This window comes from Gossypium raimondii, chromosome 2 (genome assembly GCF_025698545.1).
Source record: "Gossypium raimondii isolate GPD5lz chromosome 2, ASM2569854v1, whole genome shotgun sequence".
NCBI lineage: Eukaryota > Viridiplantae > Streptophyta > Magnoliopsida > Malvales > Malvaceae > Gossypium > Gossypium raimondii.
The window spans coordinates 8145429-8163206 of record NC_068566.1 but is presented as its reverse complement, the minus strand read 5'-3'; the positions used below and the strand labels follow the sequence as shown (position 1 = coordinate 8163206).

General features: G+C 33.4%; 2 protein-coding genes across 2 annotated transcripts; one reads left to right on the top strand and one right to left on the bottom strand.

Annotated features, from left to right (window-relative positions):
* Positions 1 to 8365: 8365 nt before the first annotated feature.
* On the top strand, positions 8366 to 10007 carry LOC105789798 (transcription factor MYB53). Its single transcript, XM_012617151.2, has 4 exons — positions 8366 to 8486; positions 8567 to 8845; positions 8981 to 9670; positions 9759 to 10007. The coding sequence occupies exons 2-4, from the start codon at positions 8574 to 8576 to the stop codon at positions 9790 to 9792; spliced, it is 996 nt and encodes a 331-aa protein (XP_012472605.1). The 5' UTR covers positions 8366 to 8486; positions 8567 to 8573; the 3' UTR covers positions 9793 to 10007.
* A 2316-nt stretch (positions 10008 to 12323) lies between these two features.
* On the bottom strand, positions 12324 to 15053 carry LOC105787947 (THO complex subunit 7A). Its single transcript, XM_012614573.2, has 3 exons — positions 14885 to 15053; positions 13764 to 14384; positions 12324 to 12687 (listed from the first exon to the last, which is right to left on the bottom strand). The coding sequence occupies exons 2-3, from the start codon at positions 14355 to 14357 to the stop codon at positions 12556 to 12558; spliced, it is 726 nt and encodes a 241-aa protein (XP_012470027.1). The 5' UTR covers positions 14358 to 14384; positions 14885 to 15053; the 3' UTR covers positions 12324 to 12555.
* Positions 15054 to 17778: the final 2725 nt, after the last annotated feature.

Below are 17778 nucleotides of genomic sequence, written 5' to 3'. Positions count from 1 at the left end.
GCTTTCTTTAGTTGTAATCATTTTGTGTCTATTCGGCTGGTACTTAGCAGCCTATGAATAGTTTGCTTGTAACTTGTTTTGAGGACTTTTGATCCTTGAATGAATTTTTACATCTTTGTGAGTTTTTCAACTCTCTTAGTTCATTGTGACTCAAATTAACTTATATAGCTTGCTAGTGGCGTCAATCTATATCTTTCAAACTTATCACTCTTAGTGTGTGGCGTTCAACCCCTTATACTGATTGGTTCCTATCATCCTAGCCTTTCCCCTTGATAGCACTATAAGAATTGGGTCTCTATCTTTTAATAGTGGTTCATTCTTCCTCTGTTGAGATTGAATTCCATTTTTCCATCAACTTATCTTTCAGTTATTTTCCTTTATTTTAAACTATCAACCTTTGAAAACAACCTTTTGATAAACCAAAAACTTTGTTACTTAATTTTACGATCGGGCAACAAACGACTCGATTTCATCAACGAATACGAGTTCGCATCATTTGGTATCAGAGCTAGTTAAAATTAAGTAAGTATCGTCGTTTAATTACTCCCGAGGTTAAAAAAATTGATTAAAAATTTGAGATTAAAAAAAACAATCTGTTGCATACAAATTAGAAAATTGCAAAAGGGAGTTTTGGATTTTGCAAGTTAAAAAAAAAGCTAGCTTGAAAAGTTTTATTTTTCCCGAATCAAAATTTTCTTGTCCAAAACATTTTCCAGCCACACTCTAGTAATTTTGTTTTTCTTTCAAGCCTACCATGTACCCAACATTACATCTTTCATTTTTAACCATTTGAGGCCGACTCTACATAAGCTTGCTGCTAAGTCTAAAGCAGTTCCAAAAAACATTGACAAATGAACTAGAGAGGAAAAAGACAAGAGAGGAGAGTCCATCAAAGAGGTAAAAGCCAATTACAAGTGAAAACATGAGTGGAGTGCTTAATTTTATTTCTTTTTGAGAGATTTGATGAGGTTTGTAGTAAGGATTAAAAAGAATTATGTCGCGTAGTCCTGAAAGGAATGCCGCTGGTAGAGGCGCATCAAACAGTACCGAAGGTGGTGTTATGCATCCTGTGAGAAACATAGCTGGTGGAGGTGTACCCGACTTGGCATACCAAACACTTCTTTGAGAGATGACCCGTTTGCTACAACCTTTTGATAAACCAAAAACTTTGTTACTTAATTTTACGATCGAACAACAAACGACTCGATTTCATCAACGAATACGAGTTCGCATCATTTGGTATCAGAGCTAGTTAAAATTAAGTATCGTCGTTTAATTACTTTCGAGGTTGAAAATAAATTGATTAAAAAAATTCGAGATTAAAAAAAACAATCTGTTCTATACAAATTAGAAAATTACAAACGGGAGTTTTGGATTTTGCTAGTTAAAAAAAAAACAAAAGCTAGCTTGAAAAGTTTTATTTTTCCCAAATCGAAATTTTCTTGTCCAAAATGTTTTCCAGCCACACTCCAGTAATTTTGTTTTTCTTTCAAGCCTACCCTGTACCCAACATTACATCTTTCCTTTTTAACCATTTGAGGCCAACTCAACATAGGCTTCCTGCTAAGTCTAAAACAGTTCCAAAGAACTTCGAGAAACGAACTAGAGAGGAAAAAGGCAAGAGCGGAGAGTTCATCAAAGAGGTAAAAGCCAATTACGAGTGAAAACACGAGTGGAGTGCTTAATTTTATTTCTTTTTGAGAGATTAAACTAAAAACATTCAATTTCAACCATTTTATAAATCATGGCATAATTCAATCAAACTCATGAATGACGTCCCTTATTCGAGCCCTCAAGGCCTTAGAAACACTGTAGAAATGATTCAGGACTAAATAGGAAACATTTAGAACTTCATGGTAAAAGATAGAATTTTTCACACTACAAGGGTCATACGGCCATGTAGACATTCAAAGTAGGGACACACGGCCATGTCCCAGCCCCAGCCCTTGTCCTAGCCCTTGTCCATGCCCGTGTAACTCTATTACTTAGGTCACACGGCCAAGCCGCACACTTGTGTGCCAGGCCGTGTAACTCTCGAACTAGCCTCACACGCCCGTGTGTCAAGTCGTGTGCTAGGCCGTGTAACTAACTGACTTGCAACCCTTTGAAATGTACAGGGGACACACGGCTAAGACACACGTCCGTGTCTTAGGCCGTGTGGACAAGAAATAGGTCATTTTCAAACCATCTCTTTCACCCAAACCATGCTCAAAACTACAAACCATTTGTGCATAATTTCAAGCTACAAAATATACCTAAAACATGCATAATAAAGCTAGTTCAACATGATATTTATCCATACAACTAATATGCAAAAAGGCACCTCAATCACATAGCATCAAATCCACCTAAACATAAACATAATTTAGACATTCATCAACCAAACATTTGCAACCTAATTCCACACCAAATCTTACCACAATAGCCACATACCAAAATCACATTCAAGCATACTAAAAGAGCCATTCAAAAACATAACTTCACTTGACCATTTCAACACCAACAATCAAAGCATTAAAATACCAAAACTTTATCAACCAAAACACCACATTTACAAGCCAAACATAATGACCATTTCATCAAACACAATTCACCTATACATGCCATTATAACCATGACTCAAAACATCAAAATCTATCGATATAGCCGATAGATAGTGTGATCATTCTCCAACGAGCTTCCAAACCGATCGAGCTTTTGATATTCTAAAAAGACATATAAAATAAACACAACGTAAGTATATAATGCTTAGTAAGTTCGTAGATCATGAGCAATGCTTACCATTTCAATGCATAAGCTTAAAATAAATATGAATCAATCCATCACAAGCTTGGCACAAGCCTAAGCATCACCAACAACACAAGTTAGTGCTTAATCACATAACTTAACAAAATTCATCACATGGTAATATAAATCACATAATCATAAATCATATGAATTCATACTTTTCATAACATGGATATACATACTTTGTTTATCAATACTTCATACCTTTTTCATAATTTCATAGTGAAATCCATCAGAACTCTTATCGGTTCATCCCTTTTTCCTGCTCATTGAACTACATAGAATAATATCAGATATGCGGGAAAGCTCACCCAAAGTGTGCTAAACAATGGTCAAAAGCATTCTTTTCCTTTTCCTTTTCCTTTTCCTTTTCATAGATGCTCATACGAGCCATAAATGGGCCTGCTCACACAAGCTGATGGTCAAAACGTAGCTACCCGATGACGCTTACAAGCTGACGAGTATCCACAAAAAATGCCAAAACTCAGCCATCAGTAGGATGTTCAGGGCCAGCACCCGAAACATGGTAACCCTAATGACATGTCATTTGTATCCTATATATTCCTAAGGTTCAAACGAGACTCGATAGTCATCGAAACATCGTTGGATTTCCCGTCGTGACATGATATGACAATAATATAATAGTATTTAAATCAAATACATTAAAATGCTATTTAAACGTATGAACTTACCTCAATCGCAAAATGACAAAATAGGATCAACTATTCTGACACTTTATCTTTCCCCTGATCTAAATCTGTACGATGCTTAACTTGATCTACATAATCAAATTTAATCTATTCAATAATCATTCTATTCATTTCAATCCAAAAATCATATTTTTGAAAAAGTACGCTTTTGCCCCTATTGTTTTGATTTCTTTACAATTTAGTCCTTAAGCTCATAAATTAAAATTCATGCAATTTCATCCCTACCCAAGCAAGCCAAATTTAATATGGTTCCATAGAAGCGCATAAAATTTATTATTTCACAATTTTCACCATGAATATTACATATTTTTTTAATTAAATCCCTAATTGACATTTTCAACAAAAATCACTTCACAAAAGTTGTTTATCTAACAATAAAGATGAATTTTCTTCCATCAAACATCAAAAATCACATGAATACATTCATTTCAAAACCCTAACCTTTTAACATTTTTGCAAATTAGTCCCTAGGCTAGCTAAATTAAGCTACAACAACTTCAAAAACATAAAAAAATCATTAAAAACAGGATGAAAAATCACTTACATGCACAAGGAAGAGATGATCGAATACTTAAGCTTGGTTATGGCTTCTTTCTACTCTTATTTCGGTAAAAAATGGACAAACAAAGATGATGGCATTTGTTTTGATTATTTTACTAACCTTATTATTAATTTACTTAATTAACCTTTTATTATAAACATTAAAACCACTTAATTAATGTCCATATTTGTCCACTCAATATAGTTATGGTCTAATAACAACATAAATCCCTCAACCATTTAATAGCATAGCCATTAGACCCTTTTAGCTTATAAAATGTAACTTTTGTACCCTTTACGATTTAGTATTTTTTTACTAATAATTCGTATCCTCTAAAATAATAATAAAATAAATATATTCACAGTAAATTTCTGGTTCCAAAAACACTATTTTGATTTCACTGAAAACGGGCTGTTACAATCATGTAGCTTAACATCCTGACCCACAGCTCATGTGAGCAAACCCATTTCCCAGCTCGTGTGAGCATTACAGATATGGTTATAGTTACAGATACTGACACATTTTGTGTGATCATGGTTTTCGTGTATTCGAAGTTGTTTCATTTGGTTCAATGGGTAATAAAAACTTAATCAAATGAGTTTAACTATATGAAATGTTATGTTATGTGAGCATGAAAGATGAAATGGAAGATTTTGACATAATGTTTTGATTTGGATGACTAATGTAAATTGGTAATGTGGTGAGTAAAAGGTACATTTGATATGTTACTATATGTGTTTTATGACATGATAAGATTATTTGTTTCTTTTTTTGCTCACTAACTTATGGGACTTGTGATGTGTATAGGATTTAATGAATCCATTAGCATGATAATGAAATTATGCATCAAATATATATAAATTAAGCATAATAGGTAAGTCTACATTTTTTATTATACGAGCTTACTAAGCATTATTTGCTTATGTAGTTGTTTTTCCTTTCTTGTAGATCATGGGGAAGCTCAACCGGTTGGAATCTAGTAGGATTACATTCACACTATCCATCCATCACTTTAGTAGATGTTTTGGTAATCCCTATCAACTGTCGTTTTGGGTTCCTCGTCAATCAACTAGTGGCTACCCCAACAGGATCTTTCGATCTTCCACTAACATAACGAGTCAGCAAGGACTATTTATCTTTTGACCTCACAATCTAGACTAGCTTGGGGTGAAGGTGTTCACGAATGGGCCATACCAATTTTGGGTTACTTCCCACATTGATGACTTTCCGGGGTTGTCAAGCTTAGGTTTTGTTTCACGTGCTTCCTTTCCCAAATAGTTGATCCATTGAGTAACACTACAAAATAGTCAATAGATCATACCTTCACTCGCTAATCTCCCATAGAGGGATTAGTTCCTCATGGTTTTCCTCGACAATATAGAATCAATATAAAGAGAAAGCATGCTAATTAAATTAATAGTATAGAGTATATGAAAGAGCCTGATTGTATTGACATCAATCACAAATCCACAAAGTTTGAATACTTTCCTCAATTCAGATCTATTGAGAACCACGAAGAACAACTGAAATAAATTCTAAAACCTAAAAATGAAAAAAAACACTAAACTAAATTTACTAAGAAAATCTAGGTTAAGTGAATGATGTCCATAACATGTGCCAAAGGAGCCTACCTATAGATTTTAGGTGGTTGTAGTTCGTAACCCTAGGTTAGCTGACGTCCTCGAACTTTAAGTTTGATTGTGTAGACCAAAACGTCCATATTTTGTATTTAATTATCGTTCCATAGTTGATGTCGCGACACACCAGGACCTGTGTCGCTACATAAATGTCAGTATACTCCTATTGGGATATCTTAAGGGGTGTGTCGCGACACGTTTAGGCGTGTCGCGACATCGAAGGCAATCTTAAGCTTTCTCCATTCTGCTCTCTAAGTTGCAACATCAAACATCCCGTGTTGTGACATAACGACCAGTATCAGTTTAGTACGCCTTCTAAAGGTTTCTTGCACATTCAAAAAGTGCGTTTGCTCTCCCTTAGGCCTCATTCGACCCTAAAGTCAATAAAATACTCAATTTGCACATTATATTGAATATAAATAAAACTAAGAAAACTTAACTAAAACATACTAAAAATGATTGTATTCAAGCTCCTTAAATGCGAAAACTATTTTAATCTGCTACACTGAATTACGGCAAATCATTGCTCACATAAGGATTAAAATTTTCAAAATAGACATATAAGGCCCTAACATTTATAAATTTTCTCAAATGATGGCCAAACCACTAAAAAATGTCAAAGAATAGCCTAATCTTTTCGAAAGTGCTCAAATAAGGATCAAACCTTTTCAAAAGTGCTCGAATAAGGGCTTCCCAAATGTCGTATATCATGTTTCAATTTATGTTCTAAATTCTTCTTTTCTTTTCAAATAATATCTAATTCGAGTGTTAACTATTTTATTCTAATCATGTTAGTATTTACCTATTTTTTTTCTACAAATTGGGCCAAAGTGCGTGAAAAGCCCTTATTTGAGCACTTCTGTAAAAGTTAGTCCCTTATTTGATCATTTTGAAAGATTTGGCTCTTATGTGAGCAACCTCTAAAAAGTTGAGCCCTAATATGAACATTTACCCTTCCTGTTATCAAGACTTTTTTTTTTTGGTGAAAAGACAAAAAAAAACTAAAAAGACTACATTAAAATAAAAATAAGACCTTCTCTCTTTTCTTGAACTAATTTAGAGATCCCATCAGCTTCTCCATTGTCTTCCCTAGGAATATGTCGAATGACCCAATGTCCTATTCTTGATAAAATTTGGTGAATTCTCTTAACTAAAGTTGAATCTAAATCATTCCAAGCCTGGTATTGAATTGCTAGGAATGTCTCCATTCTATCAGTCTGAATTATCACACTGTCATAACTTTGCTCCAAAAGAAGTGTTAATCCATTCATGATGCCCCACAACTCAACCTCAATAGCAGGACAAAATCTCAAGTACCTATTATAGCCTAAGATCCATCTTTCATTCCAATCCCGCAATACTCCCCCAGCTGAAGTAAAATAACTGATCAGTTTTATTTTAATGATAAATGCTCTTATCACACAGCTCATCTGTTTTTTCCCTCAATACACTACTAATCTAATATTAGTAAAACGTTTAGATTTACCTATAAGCAAATAAGGAATTATATTTTGATTAGCTAGCATCTATAAACAATTATTTTAAAGTATAAAGCCTATATATATATATATATATATACATATATAACAACAAATAAAATAAATGTCTTCCATGTATATTTGATTTAGGAATATCCTGGTCAATGGTGTGAAACTAATATTTTAAACCAGAAAATATGTATATATGTGTTATGCATATGGATTAATCTAGTAAATTGGATGTGGATTTTCTTTTTCTTTTTGTTAATTTAAAGTGATAAATTAAATAATTTTTAATTAAAAGTGGGTAGCCGTTAACTTTTTATATAATAAATTCTAAACTACATAAATGCTTTTATATATATATATATATAAAATTGAGTTATAAGATGAAATGTAAAAGATTGAATCTAACTTTGATGGTAAGCAAAACAAAGAATCTTGCGATTTAAAAAGTATTATTCGCATATAAATATATGTTTTAATATTATTGTGTCTTCAATTTGAATTTAATAATTTTATAATTATTAAATTATAAGTAACAATAATTTCATTTTGTATAATTTTATATTTTAAATTTTGATTTATTCAATTATCACAAATTATTAACACAATTATTTTTTTATACAAGGTCTAGAACTATCCATAGCCCATCCTCTACTCTTAAATAGGAGTATAATATGCTTCAGCGCACTCGAACTTATATCCTCCTGCACTGACAATAATGCCAATACCAATCAGACTAACACTGAATCGGCTTAACACAATTATTGATATAACATCGTTTTATGTTTATCTATTTTATAAACAAATAATCATATTCATCCAATATAAAAATAAATTAATATACCTATTTTTAAAATGTGTATTATTGAATCAAAATTAAAGTTTTATACATATACATTTGACCCAATCGAAATTCATGTATCAAATTGCATATTGAATTAAAGCTCATGTATAATTTTAAGATTTATTCCAGAAAAAAATTCTTTCCTTGGCTCATATTAATTAATTTTATAACAGGAAAATGTATAATTTTAGAATTTTCATTACAAAACTTGAGAAATGCTTTTTATTTAGAGATGAATTGTTAAAATAAAAATAATAATAAAATTCAACTTTGTAGACAAGGATAGCTTAGTAATTTTAGTGAGATAGTTTCAAAATCAATACGACGTATGATATGATCTTAAAAGCCAAAGACTTGTATTATACCCTTTGAAGAGACTTTTGTGTTCAATTTCCTTAGCAGATGCCGATCCACACACTATATAAAGAAGCTCCCATTCACTCACATTTCAACTGCTAACTATTTCTCCTAATCCAATCAAAGGTTTCAATCCTTCCATTAATCCTTGTAATTTCTTGATTGGATGTTTTGTGATCATGTAAATGGTGGTTTGGTTATTGCAGGTAAGGGATGATGGGGAGACCACCGCCTTGCAGTCGTGATAAAAATGGCCTGAAAAAGGGGCCTTGGACGCCTGAGGAAGACCGGATTCTTGTAGATTACATTCAGAGACATGGGCATGGAAGCTGGAGAGCACTTCCTAAGCTTGCTGGATTGAACAGGTGTGGGAAGAGTTGCAGGCTTAGATGGACTAATTATCTCAGGCCTGATATTAAACGAGGAAGGTTTTCCGAGGAAGAAGAACACACCATTATCAACCTTCATGCTTCTCTTGGCAATAAGTAAGTATAAACTCTCTGTTTTATACTTGTTTAAAAACCCTAATTGGGTATTATATTATATTATATTATATTATATTATATTATATTATATTATATTATATTATATTATATTATATTATATTATATACTTGGCAGGTGGTCTGCAATAGCAACTCATCTCCCTGGAAGAACAGATAATGAAATTAAGAATTTCTGGAACACTCATCTAAGGAAGAAGCTACTTCAAATGGGGATTGATCCAGTGACTCACAGGCCAAGAACTGATCTCAACATTCTACCCAACCTGCCTCAGTTGCTTGCTGCTGCAAACTTTACTAACCTCATGATGTCTAATATTCCTTTGGATGCTGCACACCTTGCTAAACTCCAATTGTTGCATAACATAATTCAAGTTCTGGGTACTACTCCAACTATGGAAGCACTCAACTTTCTAGCAGGACCAACTTTCGGGGAAAATCACGAGTTTAGTAATCTCTCATTGGGTTTTGCTCCGCAAGAACTTACTCAATTACAGTCAAATCTTCTCAACTTGGAAGCTCCACAACAACATCAACCGGAGGTTACTGAATATCATAACCAGCCAATGAAAGACTCCAACAACCATCAATTCCCATCCCTATCTCCTGCTAATATTCCACCACCTTTAACTCAATCGCAGCTTCCGGCATTAGTTCCGGCCTCACCCGAACGTCGACCCCAAACCGAAAACAAGAATATCAACCCAATTAATATATCTAACCCTTCATCTACTTCAACCACCTTTGAAGGTTGGGGAGATCTTATGGATGATGAAGAAAGTGACTCTTACTGGAGAGATATCATAGAGTAAGTATAAATTATTATTTTTTGTTTAAACTATATCTATATATACAATTTCTTCATTTATTTATGAGTCATTTTTGTTGATTTGCAGCCAGGCATCATCTCAGCCATGGCCCTTCTCTTAAAGGAGCTTTGGGATTGAATACGTCAGGAGTTTGAATTAGTAACACTTGGTTTTTCACTAGATTTAAACAGAAAGAACAAAAATATACAGGCCAGGTGCCATTGTGTAAAGAACAAACAAAGTTCCATGTAATAATATTCATGTTCTTGGTTAGTTTGAATTTGCTTGATTTCATTTCAGTAATAAACTTGGATTGAAGCACTATTCTTTGTGCAACCCATTGAACAAGTGATGCACGCTTTCATTTTTTGGTAAATTATGTCAATTAGAGAAAGAAACAAGAGGACCACAGGGTGGATCCACGAATATAAAACTAGTTGTAGATAGTCTTAGACACGAAATGAGTGAAAAAGACTTCATTTTTTTCTCCAAATAGAAAATGGGGTTTGACCTTATTGGAGAGGGGGACAAATTCATGCCAAACTTGTATTAATATTACACACTCACAAACCCAAACACCAATGCTTACAAATGTCGGAATCTAATGAAGATCATGAGCGATGACCTAATTGAAATTTAATTATATTACATGAAAAGTGCACCCAAAAATGAATTATAAAACCATATTGTTGCTAAACTAGTAGATTGTTATATCTGTCTCATGATAAAAAGTCAAGACTATTTGTTACTCATTAGGTAAGACTATTTCCTTTTTAATAGAAAATTCATATTTTATCATTATTAACTATTGAAGCCTGTGGTGTAATAGCAAAGGATTTACGTTGAAATCAACATTAAATCTTAAGTTTGATCCTTGAATACTCCCAACTATCTTGAGTGAATTCAATAGAATCAAATTTATGCAAAGCTTTAACAAAGGGACCCCTAAAAAGTGGTAGATTTTATTATTTAATTCCTTATATTTTTATGAAATTACATATTAGTACAACGATATAATTCTACTTTGACCTCCCAATAATTTATGATTCCTAAAGTAATTTTTTGACTTCATCCTCGCTTTAACAGCAAGCTATCCAAAACCTAATAGTCTATTTTTTCTAGAACAATGAAGTGTGGTGAAATGAGAGTGGATCACAAGAAGCTGACAGGTAACTTCTTTACTGATGTTGAAAACGTTGGGTGTATATAAATGAAGGTTTTCAGTAATTTCAAACTTAAGATTAATTGTCTCTGTTATTTGGCTAAGGTAGAAGGAAAGATGAAAAAGTAAAACACAACAATATGTTTGATTTTGTAGGCAGAAGGATAAGTATGATTGAAAGAAGAGAGGCTTGGGGGAGAAATCCCTATTGACAAGCTAACCTTGTCCATGAAGGGATTTCATTATATTTAGTAGGTTCCTATTTGACCTTTAATGAAAACAACCAACCCTTACCTACCTTGCCAAATATGTTGATTAACAGTTCTAAATCACAACATTTTATGATGTCAAATTAATCAAGTTTAACGAAATTTCCTTTTTCGCCACATGATATGGGTAACTATTATACATTTTTCAAGATTTTACAGCGACGCAGAGGTAACTTACTTAGATTCAATGCAAAAAACGACATGGAAACAAAAAGGGTTATTAATCAAACTTCAATGTCTCGTTTTGTATGGATAATACTTGTAAAAGGATATGACACCATTCTTGGCGTACAACTATTACTTGAAAATCATGCTTACTTAAGTCCACACCATTGACACCAATCTGCAAAATGGTTTGTAAACGTGTCATGGTTTTGTTCACAATAGGTGAATTAGTTACTACCACTTGATATTCAATTCTGATTATTAACTCCTAAAACTTTGATATATACTATGCTGTCTCAAACATGTTGAATGTGATTAAATTTAACATCAAAGGAATGCATATTTTTTGTTGTAACCAGGATATTTACAGTTGGTAACACGAGTGCTCTCCGGAAAGATAAACGGTTGACCATAAAATATACTTCATTCCCATGAACGGGGATCGAGCCTCCAATCACATGATTAAGAGATGAAATGAAGAATAACCAAACCACACCCATGGTTTAAAGGAATGCATATTTGAATGTGTATAACGCGTATAATGGTTTAAAGGGATACAAAATATAGTTACAACATTTCCATTTATATTCTTTCTTTTAAATATGTATATACACAGTATCAAAAGTCAAAGCTATAAAATTTGTATTAGGAGATGCTACGCTTTGGTTCTACAGTTTGGGAAGGAATTGTATCTAATTGGTGCAGGCAAAGTCCACTCACCTTCCCCCCACAAGGCCCGCTACACAGGAATTACCTTAAGCTTAAATAAAGATTCCAAATTGCAATTGCAAAAGCTATAAGATATTGGACAAAGTTTACATATAAAGCTGGAAGCCAATGTACTAGCCAGTTAAGCAAAGGGAGCTTTAGATCACCCTGAAAAGCCGATTCACAATATCAAACATGACACAATTTGAAGATCATCAAAATACAAGATCTTGCTGACACAACCAAATAAAGTGGTCACTGAGTTCTAAGTCCCAATATACTGGGACCTCGAAATTTAAAAATAAATAACTAACTAGTTTCATTATTTCTGTTTAAAAGAGTATCATGAGACTAAAAGAAAGACTGATCAATTAGTAACAAAGCAGTATCAAGCCAACTATCCACATCCTACTCCGATTGTGGACCATTAGTAATTCAAATGTTAGCTCAAAAGCCACAAACAACAGTTTTAAGAATATTCTGATGTTCCACTACATAAAACTTCAAAACTACTATTTGGATGGAAAGGATCATGATTTTACAAAACCTTACAACTGCAAAACTTGGATGCAGCACCCAGCTAATCAACAGCCATGGCTTCAGAGCCCCCACTGGCATCATCCATCCCACTCTTCTGCTCTTCAGTCACCATTCTCATCTCCTCGATCAAACTCTTCTGATCCTCTTCTATGGTATTTTGCAACTCATCCACCTGCATTAAAGGTGAAGTAACATGATAAAAATTTTTGTAACAGATCATACAGATTCAACCAGTCTTTTAAGCAGTTTTGATTACTGCAGAACGAAGATCCATCAAGTTGTACACTTTATCCATTATCATGAAAGACAACATGGAAAGGCACTGCATCAAGGATAACAGAATCAAATCATACAGGGACAATAGATGAGACTGGTGACACATCCATCTCAAGCTAGTAGCTCAATCACAAAACTAAAACAATATGATGCCACTCCATTTAAATTGTAACTTAAAACAAGAAAACATTCTGAGATAAGGTAGATTCTGCAAAAAAAAAAAAAGTATATGTGCGAGACATTAAGGAATATGGTGTCATATCCTTTTATTCCAAAATATGTTCACGCAAGTCGTTAAGGAATATGGAACCAATAAAGGTGACATGTGCGAGATCAACAATAAAGTAGTATGTCAATAGATGATCTTAGAAGTTCAATGCAGAAGTTACATTTGTCAATAGAAAGACCAAGCTACATTCGTCACAAATGTAATATGAAATTTCCTAGTGGCAATCTGCTTATCCAGCTCAAACAACTGAAGTTTGCCATGAAAGCATATATTAAGGAAAAAAAAGAATTTTATAGATCACAGAAAAAATAAAATTTTGTACAGAAAAGAAAGCGAAAGAAATCAGCAATAAGTTCCATCCACTTTTAATGGAATTGTCCCCATTTTCCAATATTTATGACAACACATGCTCTCTCATCTCCATCTTGTGAGAAGAAAACAAACAAACTCAGAATCTAGATGACCCCAGGCAATGAGGTAAACATGTATCAACTTCTAAGAACAAAACCAGCAGCAAGGACAGTTTTAGAAAATACATAAGATTCAAAAAGAGATTAAATACAGAGACAATATCCTGGAAAGAAAGAAGGTGTGTTCATGGACAGGATTTCAAGAGATCATATTCTCAAATCAAGATATATTAGCAAACAAGAAATTTCAAGCATCACAAAAGCTGTTTCAATTCGATCATGTTTAGAACAGAAACATTGAAAACTGCAAGTAAGTTGCAGAATTAAACATACCACATGCAGCAGCAACGCAAACTGTTTTTTCCGAAGCTCCAGCAACCTTGAACCAGCAGTATTCTCTGCCTCCAATGCCGCAATCTCTTTCTCTATCTCTCTTATGCTTTTTTGTGTCTCGGATCTTGGTGGCTGTGCGGAGATCAGTTTCCTAATAGCCTCACACTCCTCCTTGTGTTGCCTTTCAATCTTACTTTCCTCTAGTTGTTTCTTTAGCTCTTCTATGTCAGTCTGCACAAGCGATATCTGCCTATTTATCTCATCTTTTAACTCATTGAAGTTCTCCTTCTCTCTAAGATTTGCATCAATAACAGCTTTACTCTTTAGTAAAGGAATCTCAAAAGTGGACAACTCTTGTAAGAAAGCCTTGGAAAGTTTTGCGCAATCATTATAGTTTTCTTCATCTTTTTCAACCTCTAACACAAATGAGGTAAACTTCCTTTGAAGTTTCTTCAATGGTGGTTCGCCTCTCGTAGTAGTTGTACGGGTCAGAAGCCTGTGTTTTATAATAGCATCATCTTCAGCTGGGCCAAAAGCATAATTTGCCGTGACCGTCTCTCCTCTACCAGACACTTTCCTTCCTTTCCCCAACATCTAAATGTCCTATTTATTCACCCAACCCTGCAATATCAGCAGTTCATGAACTACTTTAATAAAATGCCATATATATCCGCAATAGATAGAAAAAAAACATCATTTTACCAAAGAAAGTATGACACTACCTTCAATAATGAAACATATATCACTCTAAACTCTCAACATTAAAAGAAAAGGAACGGAACATGAAACAACCAACTATCAAAAGGGTCCACTCAAAGGCAGAAACACAAAACCAACAGTTCAATAGGAAACTCTCCAACACGAAAATGGAAGATTATACGTCTCTTTACCTAATTTTACTTTTTTTTTCCTTAGCAAGGTTTAATCTCTTGCTACATTTCTAAACAAGATATATAAATGAAATGAAATGAAAATATAAACTATATATCATACAAAAATGATTGATTAGAGCAAATTGGAACAATTTCTTCAGGGAAAAAAAGAACATAAAGCAAAATTATGAGCAGGAATTTATCCGAAAGCATAAATCATTATAGGAAAAGAAAGTGCTAAAAGGTTACCAATTCAAAGAGATTTGAGGGAGAAAAAGCAAAGCCAGGACGATTTTGTCGCTCAGTAACTCGGAAGTAACTTGTTAATACAAAAATTCTTCTTTGGTTTGCCTTTCAAATTTCGACTGAAGGAGAAGATATGCCCTAAGACAAGTACGCGGCTTTTGAACCGGGCTCCGGGGCTGTTGGGTTTTCTTGGTGTTTTTTTTATTTTTTCTTTTTGGCTAAATATAATATTTGGTATCTAAACTTGACAATTTTTTTAATTTGGTACCTAAGCTCTTTTTTCTTTTCCAATTTGGTATCTAAACTTGCCAAATATTATACAAATTACTCAAAATACAAATTGTGTTAGCTTTTTATGAGCGAACAAACATAGCTAATATTTGACTTAAGTGTGGCAGGTACCATGTAATTTAATGGCAAGAATTATTACATTAATTCAAAGTTCCTTCAATTTCGCTAAACAATATGCTCAAATTTTACTTTCATTAGGACTAAAATTACATTTTCTGTTAATGACAAGAATAATTTAAGAGGAACCGCATGTTTAAAACATGGTTTGGTCTTCACAAAGCCCTCAATTCCACAAAATATCATTAATATTAGAGAAAATCATATTCAAGAAACGAATGAATATTAAAAAGAAAACAAGAGTTTTAAAAACTCAAAATAAAATATACTCATTATGTTAGATTTTAAAAATAAATTAAATTAAACTAAAATTAATTGAAGATGTAAAACAAAAAATTATTAATTATTAATTATTAATTGTTTTAATTGTTTTGTTGGCGTGACATATAATACAAAATAATGCTACGCTAGAAATTTTGTATATATAGAGTGCCACATCAACAAATGTTGTTGACTATTAATCAACTAACGGACACACCATCAATCCTGTTAAAAAAATGACCAATTTCATAAAAATGGAACGGTGAAATTAAAATGGTTAAAAAAAGAATAAAAGCTAAAGTCACTAATTAGGCAAATATTAGAGACTATTTTCGGCACAATACCAGAATTAAGGAGTTATAACCAAGAAAATGAAAAGCAAAAGAAGAAGCTAAAACCGGTAGTTTAGATTGTAATTTGTTCTCTTCTTGATTATGGACGAGTTTGCGAAATGCTTTGATTTCATGAAATGAATATGGCATGCTTAATTGATTGAAACTTGTATTTGATGGTATTCTTAAAACTCAAGTTCTCGTTAACTTTTGCGATTGAGTCTTAGCTCAATTAGCATAGACATTATTACCAACGCAGGAGGACGTGGGTTCGAGTGTGTTGAAGCTCATTATCCTCATATTTTTTGGTTGAATATGAGTTATTTGTAATTTTAAGTATTGTATAAAAAATAGCATTAAAACATGTAAAGTAGTCATTTGTGGCATTAAAACATGAAGACGTGAATCTTCCATGTAAAACACATTGGACTTCTTTCATTTGATATGAAATATGCATATATATACATGTATATGAATATCACATATATGGCCTCCATGCAAATGTTATTAATGTTCTCTTCTTAAGTATGGAATAATGGGTGTAATGCATGTATGGTGTGTACACACAACTTATCTCAAGGAAGTATGATTTAAGAATGAACTTTTGTATTTCATAAGTATAATTGGAGCATTTGTATATATATATATATGGTTGCATAACTTATTAATATAATTATATAAAAACACTCTCTCCGATGGTTAACACTTCGTTGGCTCTCAAGCGTCTTGGCTCTCCAATTCCCTCAGGGATTGAAAGAGCAACCAAGAAAGTTTGGAACAAGGATCTAGATGCGAATTCTACAGGGGACCTGAATATGGAGGATTCTGACCAGGGTAAATAATTATTCAAGGAGATTCTTATGGTGAATGTAGGTAACAATGGTGGAGATACAGATGCAATATTAAAGAATAAAGACTTAGACATAATTGTAGGTGATATAAGAGTTTCATTGGAAGGACCGTATCTAGAGGTTTTCTTCTTTGATCGGGTGCAATAAATATTGGATAAAAGTATAGAACAGACAGTGGTGGTGAAGCTCTTGGGACGTTTGATTGGTTATAAAGCCCTCTTCAACGAAATACAGATACTTGGAAACTGGTTAGGTCGTTCCAAGTAATTGATCTAGATAATGACTATTATATTGTTAAATTTTCTATAAGCCAAGACTACACAAAGGCTTTAACTGAGGGACCTTGGATGGTTTATAGGAACTACATTACGATTCAGCCTTGGAGTCGTGATTTCTCCACAAAGGAATGTTATCCCTCTAAAGCAATTGTGTGGATGAGAGTGCTGGGACTTTTATACAGGGATTATAATAAGAAGCTTCGGAGGATCATAATAGGGATATTGAGGAAGGTGGTTAATATAGATTACAAAACAATAGTAGGAATAAGAGGGAAATTTGCTAGATTTGCATTGGTGGTAGATCTAAAGAAACCTCTGAAAGCCTTTGTTGAAATCAATTGTATCCCTTATTGTGTTGAGTATGAAGGACTCCCTTCAATCTGTTACAAATGTAGATGCTATGGTCATAAACAAAAGTGGTGTCTTTCGGAAGTCAATGATACGGATTTGGCTTGGAATGGTGCAAGTGAATCTCGTCCATCTCTACCTGTTGTTGAGAAAATTACAGAGGGGGAAGCTAGTTTGGTCCTTGGATGAAAACAGCTAAATAGAAATGATGTCCAACTAGACAAACAACAACAAACAATAATGGAAAAAATGCTAGCAGTGAGAAGGAATTACTGGAAAAAACTCGATTCAATATCTTTGTGGATTTGGACGACTCGAGATTGTTGAAAGCTGGACTGCAATACAACATGGAGCCAGAAGCATGCTACTGTCGAGACCAGCAGCTATCGAGCTCAGCTCATTTTGCTTGGTGCGCACGA